This window comes from Acanthochromis polyacanthus, chromosome 9 (genome assembly GCF_021347895.1).
Source record: "Acanthochromis polyacanthus isolate Apoly-LR-REF ecotype Palm Island chromosome 9, KAUST_Apoly_ChrSc, whole genome shotgun sequence".
In the NCBI taxonomy this organism is placed as follows: Eukaryota; Metazoa; Chordata; class Actinopteri; family Pomacentridae; genus Acanthochromis; species Acanthochromis polyacanthus.
In genome coordinates, this window is record NC_067121.1 from 26,913,801 (window position 1) to 26,933,683 (window position 19,883).

The window sequence follows — 19,883 nt, forward strand, 5'->3', positions numbered from 1 at the left end:
GATCTGTCAAAAAGCTGTATAATATGGTGATTGTAAGTCATTTAGCACATTTACAGAGACGTTTTAAGAGGAGATAGGACTGCAAAAAAACAAAGATTGTGCTAATGATGATGAATAACTATGTGTGTGACTGCAGCATTAACCACTAAGGTGTGTGTGGTCTTGCAGAGTAACTACCTGGTGTTTATGGCAGAGCTTTTCTGGTGGTTTGAAGTGGTTAAACCCTCATTTGTACAGCCCAGAGTGTTCGATCCAAACGGTACAGTACGACTTCACAATAATATTAGCGTGATATTGTTACCTGTGGTGATAATATTTGCTATTTCTGCATGCTAATTATTAAATCTCTAGTAATTACCTCAATGCTGCTGTTGCATACTAACGATATGTTTTCTCCTGCAGCCTGTGAACCTGTATCATCCTGTAGAAATATGGCACCTGTGTCCAGTCCAGTTAAACAGAGCTATGCAGACAGACCCTCCAGCCCAGAGAACATCTCTACTGAAGGTAAATACCTGTTATCAGTGTGGATGCATGTGCTCCCATGCATCTTTTACTATTCTGTTGTGGTCCAAAAAAATATGTTGCGAAGACAAAAAACAGCGATCACAAGGGCAGAGGCGTCAAAATGATTGTTTGATCCACTAAAGCTCAAGCAGTTTTTCCCATTTTTGCTCCTGTCACATTTTTACCCACTGTGGGCTTTTTTAAAGTCCTGCATGGATGCAACACAGCCATGGCCGCAAGTAAAGAGACAGACTGCAGTGTGACACAGTTATAATACCATAAATTATACTTGAATTTCTTTGATTATTTGAAAACAAAACTTACAGGTGTTACCAATACTGGATAAAATGTGCAAAAAAAAAAAAAAGACATTATCACCTCACAGCTGTTGTTTTAAAGAGACGTCAGTTAAATATGACGTTTGTCGCAGCTGCATCACCCTTCCATAGTTTTGTTATAATCTTTCACTGTGTTTTATGATGGGCAGAACAGTGTTCATGAGAACTTTCAGTAAATATTTGCTTATAAATTAATGCAAAATGTGGCAGAATGAGACAACATACAAATGCCATGTTTTTTTTTCTTTTTAGTACAAAAAGTACGTTTTTTGACACTTTAGAATGAAGTAATTTCAGTGAAACATCACAATGTTCAGCTTAGATTTGATAAATTTCACCAGCAGAATGGTGAATCAAAGATGAGTAGTTCAAGGAGTGTTAAAAAGTGGAAAAATCCAACAATTCTTTCTGTTTCTTGCTGTAATAAATTGTCACTTTGATGATTTACCAGAGCAGTCAAACCCAGTGGTGGGTTTCCAGGGTTCAGAAGGTTATATAGATACATTTTCTTGCAAATCATAACACAATCATGTTGAACACACTTTTTGCATGATAAAATGTGCAGCTTCTCTTTAAATAACTGCTTCTTAAAGTGGCTACTTGGCCATGAAACATAAACAGTGGAATTTTTTGCATTGAATCCAGAGGCCCCCTAGTGACTGGTTTACAGAGATGCAGCAGCTCTGATGCTCATAAATAATTGTTCAGCACTCTAATTTAATGTTTATCCATTACAATTCAATTATAGAATTTAAATTATTTAAAAAATATATCTGACTTGCCATTAGCAGCTAAAAGATCAGCTCTACAGACTACTATGGACAATCTAAGCCTTGTATATTTGCACACAGTAGATCCTGTAGTTCTACTTTATGTAATTATCTAACCTCTCCTCTTCCTCTACCAAACACTCCACTGCTGCATTTGTTATACAGTATTTCATACATCACATGAGCGACTTAAACAAACCACTTTGCATCTCCAATAGGTGTAATGAAGAGATCTACCTCCATGTCCTACGTAGATGGCTGCGTCGGGACATGGCCCAAAGAAAAACAGTGAGTACTGCAAGGACATGGCTTCATTGACCTACATTTCTTAAGTGGTTTGTTGTTTCTCTATTAAACAAAACATTTCCTCCCCTCTTCCTTCTTCAGGTCCTCCTCTCGGGGAATCTCCTTTGAGATTCCTCTGGACGGAGACCCAACCTTGCCGTCCTGTGAGGCTCCGTCTCTCCGTGGTATGACCCGCTCAGCCAGCAGTGACGGTCTTGGGTTCAAAATTCACTATGCATCCCGAGGAGGGATTAAACGTCACGTGTCCCTCACGCCTGTCAGTGTAAACGGGCAGAGCAGACACATACCCGAGGAGGATGAGGACTTCACCTCCCACAAACCCTTGGGGCGGAACAACACATTCTCAGTCAAGAACCAAAGCAGGTACTGCAGACGAATGTGTCAGTAATAGCCAGTGTGAGCTGATTAGTCTCAGTAACAAGAGTGTAAACACTATTTATACAACTGAACCTAAGAAAACTTTAATTCATTGTACTGTAGTAGTGAAGCTGAGAGCGTGACATCTTGTGGGTGACCAACAAACACAGTAAAACGTCTTCCTACTGTCCATTGATTTACCTGGATCTCTCCTTAGGTACTCTAATGGAGTCCTACCAGACAGCAACAGCCCCAGCCATCACCATGGCAACCACACTGGTCACATCAGCCCTACGACCCCTCCAAGCATTGAAGAGGCTCTGAAGATTATCCACGACACTGAAAGGCCCCACGCTAGCTTGGGTGTCGGGGACGCAGACAATGGCTTCTTTCTCCACGGTGCAGAACCTTCAGACCCACCAGGGGCCCAAGGTCAAGGAGACGACCTTGGCTCGGCTAAGGCACGGCTGAATGACCACGAACCCAACTCTGTATCCACGGATGAAGTGGACACGGGCATCCATGTGCGGACTGATGACATCCAGAGCCTGGATGAGGACTCCTCCTCCCTGAGAGACTATTCAGACATAGACCCAGACTGTGAGGCCATGACCCGGTCGTGTCCTCTGCCTGACAGGCCGGAGAGGGTGAAAAGCAGGGAAGGAGGACACAAAGGGGTCGCCGACGCTGACCCCGCGGGTGAAAGGAGAGACGGAGCTGACAGAAGCAGCCCCTGCCCCAGTTCTGCACCCACAATCCCCAGATCACACACAATGAGTCCGGCTTCATCCTCCGGTGGGTCCACCGGTGGTTTGGTGCGGATGACGAGCTTCGCTGAGCAGAAGTTCAGGAAGTTAGAGGGAAGGAGCAGCGGAGGAACCACACCAGAGAGCTCAGATCTCAATGTGCCATATACACACCCAACAAGAAACAGTCCTTCTCAGGTTTGTGGGTTATTCTGTCACCCATGTTAAGTTGCAGAGGCAGAAATGCAGTTTGAAGTTATGTCTATGTTCCTTGCGCTTGTTTTATTTCTAGATCTCTACACCTCCCCTGCCAATCACATCGCCCTCTCCGATAACTACTTCACCCAGAGACCCCTCCAACCTCATCGCCTCAGAGATGATTCAGCTGAGGATGAAGCTGGAGGAGAAACGTAGAGCCATTGAAGCCCAAAAGAAGAAGGTAAACAGCCGTGCAGCAGGAGAGGTGCCCAGCAGTGCATCTTCAAATATGAGGGTAAACATCGTGCTGCTCTCTTCACATTTCTCAGGTGGAAGCAGCTTTTACTCGGCATCGCCAGAGAATGGGAAGGACTGCCTTTCTCAATGTAGTGAGAAGGAAAGGAGTGACAGCACCCGTCAGCCCCGGCTCAGGAGCCGAGACGCCTTCACCAGAACCTCTCACCTCCTCAAAGGACAACAGCCAGAGCGGCATGGAGCGGGCGGAGAGGTGCAAGCCAGACGGAGCAGCTCCCAAAACCCCCTGTGAAGATGGTGGAGGTGAGCAATCATAACACAGCTCAAACAAAATAGCACTGTTTTCTCATCAATTCAGTATTTTATATCTAAAATTTCAGAAAATTGTAAAATATCCCTGTTATTGTTTGGCAGAGCCCGACTTTGCATCATATTTCATTTTTTGTCTGTCCTGCAGTAGAAAATGATTATTGTTTCTCTCCATTTTTTTAATACAGCTTCACCTGCACTTTGAGGTTAGCAAATGTTTGGATGCTAACACGTTACACTGATAAAATAAATGCAGAAAACATGACACCTGCTAAACGCTTCAGCAGGTGTCGTGTTTTCTACATTTATTTTATCAGTTTAGCCTAAACTGGAGTTAGTTCATTAGTTTTGCATATTTGTCTGACTTAAAGCATCTATGTACCTAAATATAAACTCACAGAGCCTGTAGCAGGGAAGGAAACCAACAGCGGTGAAGAGTAACTAAGTACATTTACTCAAGTACTGTAGTTTAATAAAATGTTAAAGTTCTTGTAGTTACCTATTTCCATTTTATGCTACCTCAAACTAAACTACACTAAATTGCAGAAGAAAATATTGTACTTTCTTTAATGAACTTTGAAATGAAGGTTTTACACTATGAATAATAAAGCAGGTCTTTAGAGTACATTAATAAAGGTTAAACCACTGCTTTCCAATCATTTTCTTTGCTGTTTTACTAAAAGCAGTGTGTCATTGAGGTCACCTTTCAGATGTCTCTAAGTTGTTAAGAGCTCCACCAAACAGTGATTTTTCTGTCTAAACTACTCACATGGTTTTATTCAAATAATAAAAAAAGCTCCAACGTCTCACCAGAAATCAAGAATTAGAGAAAATGTTCAAAAACTGAAAACAGATTTGTGTGTCAGAACTTGTTTTTATCTTCTTCTCTCTCTCCCATTAATCATCTGATGACCCCTCAGGTTTTCCTATAAATTAGCTCCACCTGCAGCAGCTACAATAACACACTGATGCTTCACTATGAATAATTTGCTTACATCATGTTTTTATGTATACTTTAGTTAAAAATCTCACATTACTATTGCTCATGTTTGGGTGTGTAGCAGGAGTAATAATGGAAAAATGCAGTGATTATTTTATGTTTATATTATTCAGCCTTCATTGCCCAGTCATTTAATTTCCATGTAGGAAATGCTCAAAGGTCAGTATCACTCTGCAGCCCAGGGCTTAGGAAATAACCACAAACTAATCTAGTAATTGTTTCAGCACCGAGCCACACAATTAGAAATCCCACAACAGAGACTTTTTCAGAGTGTATATTCTACTGTGCTTGTAGCCATTGTGAATGATTGTGCTCACAGTCATTGAATAACCAACTTGTTTATGTTGGTGGTGATGCAGGTGTAGCCCCTGGAGAGATCGACCTCGCAGAATACACTCGTTCCATCGAGAGGCTGAACACGTCGCTGGGCTTCCTGCAGACGGAGATGCAGCGTTTGGCTCAGCAGCAGGAGAAGATCATGGCCATGAGAGAGCAGCATCAGCAAGCCTGGGTCATACCGCCTCCTGCACCGTCTCCTCACAGGTATCATTTCATTCTTTTAACCCTCCTGTTGTCCTCATTTAAAGCCACCAAAACATGTTGTTTCCTTGTCTGGAAAAAAAAATCCAAAAATTCAGCAAAAAAATCCCCCAAATTTCTGAAAATTTGCAAAACCTTCAGGAAGAAAATTCCAATAGTTCTTTAAAAAAAATTCCCTTAAATGTTTTATTTAAAAAAAATCCCCCAAATTTGGCAAGAAAATTCTTGTAAATATTTTCAAAAAATGAGTAAAAATCTTCCAAAAAAATCCTAAAAATATCTAAATTGATTACATGTATATCAGTAAAACTTCTAGTATTTTCTTTAAGAACATTCACAGAAAAATGAACCAAAATCCAGCGAAATTCGCTGGATTTTGGTTGATTTTTATATGAATGTTCTTAAAGAAACATTTTTAACATTTGTTTTTTTCCGCCAAAAATATTCAAAGATTTCCCAAAAATGTTGAAAAGGTGGACATCAGAAGTTTCACTGTGAAAATATATTTTTTTTCTACATTTTCAAACTTTAAATAGGTCAATTTTGACCCGCAGGAGGACACGAGGGTTAACTAATGAGGCCGTTAGAAAATTTTCTTTTCCATCATCCTGTGAACATTTGTACGTATTTCTGGGCGTTCTGTCACACAGGCAGCTCCGTGAGTTGCGTAGCAGCAGCGTAACGGGCCGAGGATCAGGCCGAGGCTCCGTGGGGTCCTTATCCCCCATCCTGTCTTCTTCTGGTTCTCCTCGCGCTCCCAATCGTTCCCCTGCTGGCATTAAGCGACGACCGGCCTCCTTCCACGCCAGAACACCCCGGACACCACGTCCAAATGATCTGAAGGTCACCCCCTTCAGCCGGATGCTCAACACCCCCACTTCAGTGGACAGCCTGCCCAGACTGAGGCGCTTCACTCCCAGCCAAACCCAGCTCAGTTCGTTTGCCTACTTGGGCCACGACGCCGGCACTGTAGAAACCACGGACCAAGACACTAAGGACAACACTAAGAACAAAGAAGTGGCAGTGGAGAAGAAGAGTGCTGGCACTCCTCGGCCTCCGACTAAAGAAGCAGCCAAAGAGAAGGAAGACAAAGACGAGAGGAGAGAGACGGAGATGAAGGGAGATGTCAAACAATCAAGGACGTTGGAGGTGTTGTGTCAGCCGGTGTCTGAGATCCAAGGAGCCGCAGGCAGCCGGGTGAAGGAAGAAAGCCAGGACAGGAGAGACCTGGTGGAGGTGCCTCTGTCTGGGCTGAAGCCTCCAGATGGACGAGGTCAGGAGGTACCAGGAGGGGAGGGAGAGACAGGTGGAGATATTTATGGAGAAGACCAGAAGATGTGCTGTGGATTCTTCTTTAAGGTGAGTTGAGCTACAGAAACTCAATATTTAGAGTGTTTCCCTCAATATTATCTGCACTTAAGCTGGACAAACACACCAGAAGTTGATGAAAAAGTTCTTCTCCTTCTATTATTTTTCAGGTGAACAGAAGCAATCATTCAATATTCAAACACTCAATTTATATTTATTTGAGTCTCTTTTCAAACAAAAGTTTCAAACAGGGAGAGACTTTATTCTGAAATTTGACTAATGTCTGATTTTCTTCTTGTGTTTGGCTTTCAGACTATTGATTGGGCAAATAAAGATGTCACATTTTAGGATATAAAACTGTTAAGGCAGTTGACTGACAAATTAATCATTGCAATCGAAGTTTTTACCCCCACAATGCTTGTAGTAACTTTTATCTGGAAACACAGGCTGAAATGTTCCTGTTTTTAACCATATTGGAAATGGGTTTTTTTTACATTACAGAAAATAAGTGTTCCCAAACAGTTATTGCAATGCACTGCAGAAATACATAATGTTGTTTGCAGCTACTCACATTCATTGGGTCAGAATCTGCTGGGAAAAAAGGGCTATTCTTCTTTGATTACACATTATTCTCACTGCTGACCCATTTCTTGAAGTTAGGAATCACTGCAGCAACCACAACTGATGCACATTTCAATACCTTCTCATTAAAAGCCCCGCCTATAGTCTTGTAGACACTACATGCAGGGGGTTGCAACAGAAACAATCTCACACTGTGAGAGTCTGGAACAACATGTGCAGTGTTGAGCCTGTTGAGCCATGAGCTCATTGGAGCTCATATGGGTGAATCTGGGCCAAAAAAATAGCCAGAAACCAAACTCATGGTAGTTCAGTGCACTGTGATTGTAGACTTATACGGTGGTCGGTGTAAGGTACTAAGTGCCGCATTAAACCAGTGTACAATCTACTGAATAAGCATTCAAAATTATCAAATGATAAGGCTGCCAGCTTGTCATGAAGGTAATAAAGGTGTAGACTAAGTGTGTCTTCTGCATAGTCTTAGTCCCAGTATTTATTTGTGTGTTCTTGTCCATCAAAACTAGGATGATGTGAAAGGGGAGGAGGACATGGCAGCAAAGAAAGCAGCTCTGTTGGAGAAAAGACTGCGAAGGGAGAAGGAGGCTCAGGAGAGGAAGCAACAACAGGAGCTGGACCAGGAGCAGAAGAGGGAGGCTGCCCGGTACGTACAGTGTCCCTGTTTATGGATTTGGCATTAGTCCTCTGAACCCTATGCAGTTTATGGGCACCTTTTCTGCTCCTGTCACCTTTTTACTCACAGTGGGGTCATTTCTGACCACAATATCAAGTCCTGTGCCTCTATGGAAACGACGACCATGGCTAGTAACTTAGCAAGTTAAATTGGCATAAAATATTTTGAAAAAAGAAACATTTTAAATAGAATTTGTTTCATTACTGAATTCAGAAAAAATGAAAAAAATGTTTACAACATCTTTCAGGTGCCTCTGATGTTACTAAAAGTGGAAAAGAAATGGTGGATATACATACCAGAGATATTTTACTCCTTTGTTCATTTGTTTCCATGCACACAGCCTGCAGTTCATCCCAGTTTGGCTGAAAGGCTCAGTATTTTTGCCACATGACTCTCAGATGCAGCTGAGTCACTGATGGCTTCTCATTTGTGTCAAAGAACTTGAAATCTTTAAAAAAAAAAAGTGGATCCAGACTCTAACCTGTATCACTGCCAAAATCTAATCAGCTGGTCCTTGTGTCATTTCAGACCTTCCCTGAAAATTTCACCCAAATCCATTTAACAGAGAGGCAAACCAACACTAATCGTCACATAACTCCACCTCTTTGGGAGAGTAATAAAAACATGTTTAGGAAATATGACAAATTTAATGGCATGTTAAAGATGACTAGTTGAATATCTGACAATTCTTTCTGTTTTTACAATTTGAAGCTATCATAAATTGTGTAGTTTGGGCAACCTTTTGTAAGATAACATGCCATTCAAACCTGCTGTTAATGTATTTGCAGACATATTGTAGCTTTTGAATCTGCAATCACACAATAATCTTACCTTGGCCCCTGTCTTTAGGTTAAAAGCAGAGGAGGACCAGCAGAAGAAGGATGAGGAGAAGGCGAGGAGAGATTACATCAAGAATGAATATATGAGGAGGAAGCAGCTTAAACTGATGGAGGACATGGACGAAGTCATCAAGCCTCGATCTGGAAGTCTCAAGAAGAAGCCACGGCCAAAGTCCATCCACAGGGACGTCATGGAGTCATCTACTCCACCTGTGAGGAACACAGGTGAGCCCCACGCAAACAACACGTAAAAACACACGCTGTGACCGTAGAACACACACTGATCCATACTGTGTGCTGTTGTGGTGCAGGTGTGCGTCCTCGAGGATTCTCTGTGTCCAGCGTTTCTCTGGCGTCTCTCAATCTGGCTGACAACTACAGAGACCAGGCAGATAACAGGAAGAACAACAGGTAGGAGTCACACTCTGCCTACAGGCTGAAGTTAAAAATCTCTCGTTTTGCCCTTCAGTCACAAATGTAAGGAGAAGAAAAGCAGATATCTGTCAGCACCTGTCTGTATCAATAAAATCATGCTAACTTACTTTAACAAATAATAACACATCTCAGTTTCAAATGCAGCTTATTAATCGGTTTGTATTCAACTTTGAAAATGTCACAACTTCCATGTCGTATTTCCCTGAACGCATCACGAACCCAGCTGTGTTTTCACTTGATGGGATGTTTGTTGATAAGGTTTTATTCTGAACCTATGACTCTATGATTCGTGGAGGCCTGTGAGGTCTGCACTCTGCAGCTTGACTCTTTTTTATCCCCTCTCTTCTTTTTCCCCTCTGTTTTGCATGCACCCTTCAGAGGCAACAAACTAGCTTCTGCCCATATCCCGTTTTATTTAAGCTCCCCCAAAGAAAGAAAGGGAAGGTTAGTAAAGAAGCACTGTAGATGTGGCTTTCTGTTGATACACTGTAGCTTCATGTAATTTTTGGTGTAGCTTTCATTTCATTAGACGTTCCTTCAGCACAGACAAACACCGAAAAGTAGACGGATGTGTCAGCTGACAAATAGTTGAACTTATTCCATCGCTGCTGTTTTTGCTTCTGCATTAAAGTTGGTGAGACTTGCGTGGCTGAGCTGTTTCCGCCTCTCTTTCCTCCTCCTGTCTCTTGCAGTATTGCTCTCAGGCTGTTGTTCGCTCTCTCCTCTATGCTGGCTGCTCTGTGCTTCACCACTGTATTCGCTGTTTCCTTCATAAGCACTCGAGTTCATCGCTCACAGTATCCATACAGACAGCGCCGAGGCTTTACTTTGCTTGGCTGAACATGCCTTTTCTGACCCTCGCTGCGCAGCTCCGTCGGAGTATTGCAATATGATGTAATACAAGACAACAGGCCGGGTTTGGAGAATGGTGTCACAGTGTCTGACCTTGTTTCACCACATCTCTCTGTGTGCATGTCTGTGTGTGTAATTTGTCGTTTTATGTGTTACTACCTCGTACACGTTGCGTCTGCCGTCATGTGGTTGTTTTAATGTTTGTGTGTGTCATTTTTTGTTTGGTATTTCGTCGTCTCCAGGCCGGACTCTGCAGAAGGTTTCTCTTCTTGTCCTTCGGCTGGTAGTCGTAACGGAGAGAAGGACTGGGAAAATGATTCGACCACGTCATCCACTCCCTCCAACACTGAGTACACAGGTAGACGCAGAGAAAACACACTGCTTACACAGGTCCTGGACATTTACATAGCCACTGGCAGCGTCAGAAATCAGTCACTACTACACACGTGGACAAAATTGTTGGTACCCCTCAGTTAAAGAAGGAAAAACCCACAATTCTCACTGAAATCACTTGAAACTCACAAAAGTAACAATAAATAAAAATTTATTGAAAATTAAATAATCAAAATCAGCCATCACTTTTGAATTGTTGATTAACATAATTATTTAAAAAAACAAACTAATGAAATAGGGCTGGACAAAAATGATGGTACCCATAACTTAATATTTTGTTGCACAACCTTTTGAGGCAATCACTGCAATTAAACGATTTCTGTATTTGTCAATGAGCGTTCTGCAGCTGTCAACAGGTATTTTGGCCCACTCCTCATGAGCAAACAGCTCCAGTTGTCTCAGGTTTGATGGGTGTCTTCTCCAAATGGCATGTTTCAGCTCCTTCCACAGATGTTCAATGGGATTCAGATCTGGGCTCATAGAAGGCCACTTTAGAATAGTCCAACGCTTTTCTCTCAGCCGTTCTTGGGTGTTTTTGGCTGTGTGTTTTGGATCGTTGTCCTGTTGGAAGACCCATGACCTGCGACTGAGACCAAGCTTTCTGACACTAGGCAGCACATTTCTCTCCAGAATGCCTTGATAGTCTTCAGATTTCATCGTACCTTGCACACTTTCAAGACACCCTGTGCCAGATGCAGCAAAGCAGCCCCAAAACATTACTGAGCCTCCTCCATGTTTCACCGTAGGGACAGTGTTCTTTTCTTCGTATGCTTGCTTTTTGAGTCTATGAACATAGAGTTGATGTGCCTTACCAAAAAGCTCCAGTTTGGTCTCATCTGTCCAAAGGACATTCTCCCAGAAGCTTTGTGGCTTGTCAACATGCATTTTTGCAAATTCCAGTCTGGCTTTTTTATGAGTTTTTTTCAGCAGTGGTGTCCTCCTTGGTCGTCTCCCATGAAGTCCACTTTGGCTCAAACGACGACGAATGGTGCGATCTGACACTGATGTACCTTGGCCTTGGAGTTCACCTTTAATTTCTTTGGAGGTTGCTCTGGGCTGTTTGGATACAATTCCAACGATCCGTCTCTTCAATTTGTCATCAATTTTCCTCTTGCGGCCACGTCCAGGGAGGTTGGCTACTGTCCCGTGGGTCTTGAACTTCTGAATAATATGAGCCACTGTTGTCACAGGAACTTCAAGCTGTTTAGAGATGGTCTTATAGCCTTTACCTTTAAGATGTTTGTCTATCATTTTTTTTCGGATGTCCTGGGACAATTCTCTCCTTCGCTTTCTGTTGTCCATGTTCAGTGCGGTACACACCTTTTCACCAAACAGCAGGGTGACTACTTGTCTCCCTTTAAATAGGCAGACTGACTGATTATGAGTTTGGAAACACCTGTGATGTCAATTAAATGACACACCTGAGTTAATCATGCCACTCTGGTCAAATAGTTTTCAATCTTTTATAGAGGTACCATCATTTTTGTCCAGGCCTGTTTCATTAGTTTGTTTTTTTAAATAATTATGTTAATCAACAATTCAAAAGTAATGGCTGTTATTGATTATTTAATTTTCAATAAATTTTTATTTATTGTTACTTTTGTGAGTTTCAAGTGATTTCAGTGAGAATTGTGGGTTTTTCCTTCTTTAACTGAGGGGTACCAACAATTTTGTCCACGTGTGTATATAGTGCACCATGCAGTTTTTGTTGTGTCTTCCGAATGTTAAGCCACAATTGTTACACCCTATATAGTGCACTCAAAGTATCCCACAGTACGCAGTGAAAAGTAGTGTACAGTGATATGTGCAATCATGTATTACGTCGAAGGAGAATGGCAGACTGAGGGGCAGCTGGACGAAGGAGCCAATTAAGGATTGGTGGCATTTCCACAGCTTTCTGATGGCTTTTGTTATCGTGTTTGGATGTATTTTCTACTTAGTATGTGTTTACTGTATGTGTAGTTTGCCGAATTGACAACAAGCACGAGACAAATCCATGAGTTATTACATGAAAATATTAAACTAAACAAAAATAGTAAATGCAGATTGATGTATCACAATACAAAAAGAGGAAAAAATTATTTTCATTTGTTAGGTTTACACAGGCGTAAACTAACCGTGACGTCACCCGTTGGTTTCAACGCCGAGAAAATGAAGCCCGGATTTTGCTACTTCCTGGTCGCCATTTTGGATTTTTTGGAGCCAGTGACGTAAAAAGCGTCATCAAACAGACTGGACCGGAGAGTAACTAGGGGCAGGATTGGCTGAGAACTCTCTTATCCCGCCCACGTTTTGCCGCAGAGGCTTCTGTTGCTGTCTATCAAGTATAGCCACGCCCCCTGGCTCCGCCAACTTTAACGATTTATTTAAAATTCAGTATTGATTTATTTTAAGATCGGCCACCTGATCTCTCATTTTGACCATGAAAACTAACGGGTAAAAAATCCTGAGCTGTAGAAAATCAGTCTATCAAATTTTATTTTTTCCAAAAATGAATTGGGGTCTATGGAGAAAAAGCTTTTTGGAGCCAACCCTAGCAGACGGTGTGATATTGCAAGTTTTTGACACTTCCGGGTTGGCTTCAATTCTGGAGCCAGATGCTACGTCCATTATATATACAGTCTATGGGTTTACAAAATATGTCAGCAGTCTCATCTTTTGTGTATGATGTTTCTCTGCAATTTCTGTACGATTTACAGCGTGTCCCAAAAGATTTGACCTAATTTCATCACCTAATAATTTGCTTCAAATTTGTTTGCTCTTTTTGCTGAAAAAATTGTAATAATTTTATTTCTCTGCTTTCAGGAATAGACATAGCGTTTACTGCAACAGAAAAGGTGCTCTGTGTATTGAAGTACACCCAAACTCAGTCAAATGTGAATGCGCAACATGAATTTGTTAGAAAATTTCAGAAACAAACACCAACAGGAAAGCAGATTTAATAAAACTAACGTCCTCCAGAATTTTTCATTTAAAATTTGTAAAATAAAACATTTTATGTCCACTATAAATCCTATTAAATACATTTCTCCTGATCATGGAGTCACATCGATATGGACATCCCAAATGATGTCAGTTTTTTTGGGACACCCTTATGCAATATGATCTTAAACTTCCCTTATACCCCACTGTGGGACCAATAAAGCGTATCTTATCTTATCTTAGCATGTCATGAATTTATCAGAAAACTGTCAGTTCACTACCATTACTAATTAATAGGACCGAGAGTAGCATCTGAAAGTGTTACTTTGCTGAGGAGCCTCCTACATAGTTCACTTTGTAGTAGCCCTACATAGGGAGTAGAGAATGAGTAGATCGATTTTACAGTCTCATGCTTGTATTTTCTTCCCACAGGACCCAAACTGTACAAGGAGCCCAGTGCCAAGTCCAACAAGCACATTATCCAGAATGCTCTGGCTCACTGCTGCCTGGCTGGCAAAGTCAATGAAGGACAGAAAAACAAGATACTTGATGTATGTTTTGTGTCCTTCCGTGTATAAATATATTAGTCTTTATAATAAAAGAACACAATGCACTGAACGATTTTTTTTTCTGTTATTCTGCTGCAGGAAATGGAGAAATCCGAAGCCAATAACTTCCTTGTGTTGTTTCGTGACGCCGGATGCCAGTTCAGGTCCGTTTACGCCTACTGCCCCGAGACCGAGGAGATCACCAAACTGGCCGGCATCGGCCCAAAGAGCGTCACAAATAAGATGATCGACGCTCTGTACAAGTACAACTCGGATAGGAAGCAGTTCAGCCAGATCCCAGCCAAAACCATGTCTGCTAGCGTGGACGCCATCACCATCGCCAGCCATCTGTGGCAGACCAAGAAGCAGGGGACGCCCAAAAAACACCCCAAGTAGTGCCAGATGGTTGGGCAACATTTGGACACGCTTCATTGGATGCACACAAGAATTTGTGGATTTTACTTTTTCATTAAAAGGGACACACGTTTCCACTGGTGAAAATCACAACTGGAATGTAGAACACACGCGGGCCTCACAGATGTTGTTACAAATACAGAGCTGGCTGTGTCCCTCTGGACTGCTACAATGAGGCACAAGTGTGTACTCATCAGCATGTGTATCTATGTTCTCATGTGCCAAAAAAAGAGAAGAAAATAATAGGCGAACCAATGCCTTACCTAGTTGAACCACTGAAGCACTGAATGTCACGCCTCTGACTGGGGCAGTTTGGTTTCTCTAAGTTGATCATGTGTGGCCTTATGCTTGTTTTGTGTCATATGGATGCGCTGTGAGTGTCATTTTGTCAGCGCCTGTTGAGTCTGTTTGTTGTGTGTACTCACAGATCTGAGATCAGCTTACGCCACCTTTGCGGTCATTTAAAGGGCGACCTGTCTGTGGTCAGAGGCAGCATTTTTGATGAGAGTTTTGCGCCATACAGGCATGAATTCCTGTTGTTTTTTTGTTGTTGTTTTTTTACACGTGACTGAAAAACTTATAAACAGTTCGAGTTTGTGTATGTGTGTATAGTGAAGTGCCAAGAAGAGCGAGGAAAATACCTCAGCTGGTGATTGCAATTACTTTCCAAAAGTGTAAAATGATGAGATTGTTGAGCATCTGGAGGAACATCGAACAATTCTGGAAAGCACCTGCAATAGACTCTTAATTTATTTCATTTTGATAATGCTTTGAAGATATTTTAAAAAAGCGTCTTAGATTTTATTCAGAGAAACATAATATACTATGCGCATATAAGTTAAAATTAGTTTGTATATAATGGCAGTTCCATTCAAAATAAACAAGTCAGCTTGTAGTAGCTTTTTGAGTAGCTTTTATAATTTATCATGTACGTGTATCAGTATGTTGTCGTTTTTGGGGCCTTTTTATTGTGCTACAGATGCAAAAAGTGTGATCACTCAACAGTATCACCGATAAGACTATCATGAGTAGTAGACTAGATGGAAATCCCACACTGTGTCATCAAGTCTGTGCAGTTTAAGAGTAAGTTAAATAATCACCATTGACCATGTCGCAGTTAGAACTAACAAATACTGAAAATGTCACTTTAATGTGGTTATTGTCTGAGCTAGTAGATCGGGGTTACCTTCAAAGCAGTCCACAATTGTAAATAAAAATGAATTCACCTATGCTAGCACTTAAAGACCCTGTCCACTGTTGTCCAGTCTGATCAAAGATGTTCCCACTTCAGGACTGTCATGCTTTTTACTTTACTTTTACATTACTGTTACTTCTTTTTATTATTATCATACATTCCTTCAATATGTGTTGACACTGTACAGATATATTTTGGCATATAGAAGTATTTTTTGTAACAACATTTACCTGTCGGAAGCAAGTACTAATGAAGCAGTGCAGCTGTTAGGAAGCGTGTTGAGTCAAAGTGTAGCTGAGGAGGCGAAGTGTATGAGGTCTTATCGAGGCTTTAGTGTGGTGGTGTGTGAAATGCAGTAAGTGTGCTGAGAAATTCATAGTATTTTTTTTCAACTCCGAGTTCATTTTCTTTTCGATTAACAAAATATGCCCGAGTCTTCATGGATTTTTGTTGTTTTTCTATTCCTTTGAGCTTTATTAAAATGCCAGCTATCAATAGCACTCGCTGTGTCTCATTTCACACCAGTGTCTTTATGGAATCAGTATGCTTTCTTTTAAACTGATATTAATGCTAACTGACATGAAATCAGCTTGTCTTTCTCTTTTTGGAGCTAAGTAAATAGCAGGGACATAAATATCATCCAAAGCCCATCATCATCACCATCGTCTCCTCTTTAAGATATGAAATCATATTTATTTATGTTGCTCAATATCAAAAATATTACATTACATAGATACATTTTACAATCCACACAGCATACAACATCCTCTACTGTTTCCCCTCACAAAAAATGTGGAAAAAAGAGGCATAAACTTCAGAAAGAGCCCCAGAAGTTGTGTCCTTCTTCTAGGACAGACAGATGAGCATGCAGAAAATGTTATGAATAGCAAAATTACAATATAGAATATCAGGAAGCGAATAGAATGTAGATGTTCTTGTTACTGTGTAGGAACAGATAGACGTCTTTATTGTCATTGTCATAGTTGATGTGAACTTCTGTCTGGACCAAAACAGAAGAAAGCATTACTCTGACAGAGAGTAGGCGACTATAAACTCTTCTTTTTAATAAAACATGCAGTTATTCAGAACATAGGCATGTTCTATATCTATAGATCTATATAACATTGGAGGTTTAATCTGACTTGTGCATTTATGAAAAGGACCTTCGACTGCTGTAATGCAAGGTAAAAACTGACACAATATGACTGGATTTTGCTCCTGTAAATGTATTATAATACTGTCATATTCTATATTAATTATTTTATTCACTATTTTTGCATACACTGATTAGATTTGGTATTTAATGACTGAGACCTGACCCTTCATTGTGCACATACTGTACAATTTGTGGCAATCGTTTAAGAAGTCACCTACCTTTTCTTTGAAGGTGCTGGAAGCTGACAGTGGATGGATGCATTATGGGGTCATAGAGAGCTGGTCCTAAGAAGGGAGGACACAGCTAGTTCAGAAATCACCGATTAGCTTATTATCGTGGCAACATACCAGATTAATTACAAAACTCAAACAGACAGGGCAGTTAAAAGCCACCTTTGATACATTAGAGTTAAACTGATGGCAAGAGAAAGCCTTTCATAGTGCTTTAATCAAATGTATGGAGCACGTTGCTGGAATGTGAGCAGACAAGTTCCTTTATTCTTTTTTATTCATCAGAGATGATGACTGAGGAAGGCAAGTTGAAAAGGACACTTAGGCACTTAGAATGAAAACGTCCATGGTTTTATCCATTGTTCATGTCACTGTCTGTGCAGTGCTTCTAAGAAAAGTTGTCAGCCCTCTTGGAAATATTCCAGATGTTTGACTTTTCAGCACTAAGTAATGTAGTATTAGTACAGTATTAATTTGCCGTTTTGGACAAGAATTTACAAAAACAACAAAAAAAACTAACAATAAAAAAGAAACTTTCCTGTCAAATGAAATCAGATTTCTAGAAAGTAATGGCAATTAAAAATAGAAAATGGAAAATAATTGCCTGTATAAGTATGCACCTTTTTAATGATTCCTGAAATAGAAAGTCATTGCTGAGAAAAGCTAAGAGTAGGATTCACTTGAAGGCATGTGGGGGGACTCTCATAAGACCAAATTTTTTTCTTTCTGACCATCAGACTAGACATTATGTGTGACAGACAGCAAACAATACACATCATCATAAACACACCATTCCCACAGTAAAGCATGGTGGTGGCAGCATCATGATATGGGGATGCTACATGGCAGCAGGAGCTGGAAGGCTTGTGAAGGTAAATTCATAAACTATAGGCAGCGAAGTCGTGGGAAATTCTGGTGGACAACCTGATGCAGTCTACAAGGGAACTGTGACTTCGGAGAAAACTTGGTTTGACGGCTGTGGCTCAGACAGCAGATAGGGTTGTTCACTAATCACAAGGTTGGTGGTTTGATCCTCCCCTGCTCCCCTTCGGCAAGACACTGAACTCAGCTCTGTCATCATTAGTGTGTGAATGAGAATCACATTGTAAAGGAATCCGAGCACCACAAAAGCAGAAAAGTGCGACCATGAAGTGTCCACCGTTTTCTAGCAAGACAGTGACCTGAAGCATAAAGCCAAAGCTACACAGAAATGGTTTAAAGACAGCAAGATGAATGTTCTGGAGTGGTCGGAGCCCAGACCTTCAGTCCAATTCAGATTTTGTGGCAGAACTTGAAAAGGACTGTTCCCTAGTGATCCCAATTCAACCTAACACAAGCTAATCAGTTTGATAAAGAAAAACTGAGTAAAATTGCAGTATCCAGAAGAGATTGAGACCTGTCCACACAGGTTCAATACTATAACTGTGGGCAAAGATGTATCTATTTGACAGGGGTAAATACTGAACAAGATGTTTGCACACAGTCTCTTTGCAGTTTGAGCAATTTTTCAAAGAAGCTATGCGGAAACGGGTTAAAGACAGCAAGATGAATGTTCTGGAGAGGTCGGAGCCCAGACCTCACTCCAATTCAGAGTTTGTAGCAGAATTTGAAAAGGATTGTTCACTAATGATCAGTGGCAAGCACAGACATTTTGGGGAGCAGGTGCTCAGTGGAAAAAAAGGGCACCTTGTGCAGCATGTAGAACCACTGGCTGCCTTAATATAACAGCGTGAGATTTGACAAAATAAAAAAAATCAGGAACACACTTTCTGTAACGGCATTTGTTTTAACATCTTAATAATAACACACAAATGGTCAATGAAACATTGTTCCATAACAATTGTAAATGACATGTAGCTCCCTTTCTTTGTCTCTCGTGATACTTTCCCTTTTGGGCATGCTGCAATTGGTAAATTAACAGAGACTGACAATATCAAGACTGATTCATGACATCAGGCTACAACAAGGCAGAAAGCTACTTTTTCTTTTTGTCATTTAGCAAATAAATCACTGCAAGTGTTACCTCTACCTAATGTAGGCTAATAGTACCTACACAAACTAAATATTCAGTTACAGTATGCTGATCATATGCTGTACCAATTCACCAAATAACATTGGTTGTGTGGTCATCGTCGGCACATTATGTCGATTAATTGATTATTATTATGGGGAGTGCCCAGCTTGTTAAGCAGGCGGGCTAAAAAGGAGTGAGGGTCTCCAGGTGGGTAGTTTCAAAGTAGCACAAGGTATGTGCTCCGGTTAGAGAACAGGCTGCTAGACTTTCCAGGTTATTGGTATTTTTTGCTGGATAACTCAAAAGGCTGCAGATAGCCGTGCCTCTGAAATACTACAAACAGGAATAATAAAACAGTGACACATTTGCCATAAGTACAGGCACAAATAGTAATAATTAAACTGAGAAATAACATAAAATGCACATAAACACGATAGCATAAACTGCAAAATATTGCGTATGGCTTAGCATTTCAATCACATTAACTCACAAAACATTAGCAAGGCAACCAAACACACGCTGACAACGTGATAGGCTAATAGCTAAGCTAATGTCCGTCACATAAAGTATCAATAACAATCAACAGGTAACAGTGAACAGCGTATAATCACGCTCTACACTGGGGGAACACAAAACCACTCACCTTTGGTCATTTACACACAGCAAGTAAAAGAAAAATGCAACATGTATTCAGTTCGAACATGTACACGGGAGAAACTAGTCAACAAACTGCAAACTGATATATAGAGAAAAACACAGCACTCGACGTGCGTTCAGGAACATGACGGAAAAAACATTAACATTCGATTAACTCAGCAAAGGAAGAAATCCACACATATAACACAACCCAGACAATATTCCAAACGAAATGTGAAGGCTTTCTAACATGGGCAGTTGGCTAATTTAGGCACGGTTGTGAAGCGCTGCATGAGACAGGCTACTTCATGGTAAATGGTCTGAAAATCTGAAAATATCTGTACC

The 19,883-nt window shown here is 40.9% G+C and overlaps 1 protein-coding gene across 4 annotated transcripts in view; it reads left to right on the top strand.

Annotated features, from left to right (window-relative positions):
• Positions 1 to 16,002, top strand: part of camsap2b (calmodulin regulated spectrin-associated protein family, member 2b) — a 41,366-nt gene extending 25,364 nt beyond the window's left edge. For 2 of the 4 annotated variants that reach the window (XM_022202082.2, XM_022202083.2), the window contains 16 exons: positions 169 to 259; positions 403 to 507; positions 1,834 to 1,903; positions 2,003 to 2,284; positions 2,496 to 3,222; positions 3,317 to 3,463; positions 3,552 to 3,780; positions 5,146 to 5,329; positions 5,977 to 6,685; positions 7,738 to 7,874; positions 8,754 to 8,968; positions 9,055 to 9,154; positions 9,557 to 9,622; positions 10,273 to 10,388; positions 13,778 to 13,896; positions 13,993 to 16,002. In XM_022202082.2, coding sequence (XP_022057774.2) covers positions 169 to 259; positions 403 to 507; positions 1,834 to 1,903; positions 2,003 to 2,284; positions 2,496 to 3,222; positions 3,317 to 3,463; positions 3,552 to 3,780; positions 5,146 to 5,329; positions 5,977 to 6,685; positions 7,738 to 7,874; positions 8,754 to 8,968; positions 9,055 to 9,154; positions 9,557 to 9,622; positions 10,273 to 10,388; positions 13,778 to 13,896; positions 13,993 to 14,289 — 3,594 coding nt within the window. In that variant the 3' untranslated portion in view covers positions 14,290 to 16,002. The remainder of the gene's footprint in view (positions 1 to 168; positions 260 to 402; positions 508 to 1,833; positions 1,904 to 2,002; positions 2,285 to 2,495; positions 3,223 to 3,316; positions 3,464 to 3,551; positions 3,781 to 5,145; positions 5,330 to 5,976; positions 6,686 to 7,737; positions 7,875 to 8,753; positions 8,969 to 9,054; positions 9,155 to 9,556; positions 9,623 to 10,272; positions 10,389 to 13,777; positions 13,897 to 13,992) is intronic. The other 2 variants (XM_022202084.2, XM_022202085.2) reach the window with 1 other exon arrangement.
• The last annotated feature ends 3,881 nt before the right edge of the window (positions 16,003 to 19,883 follow it).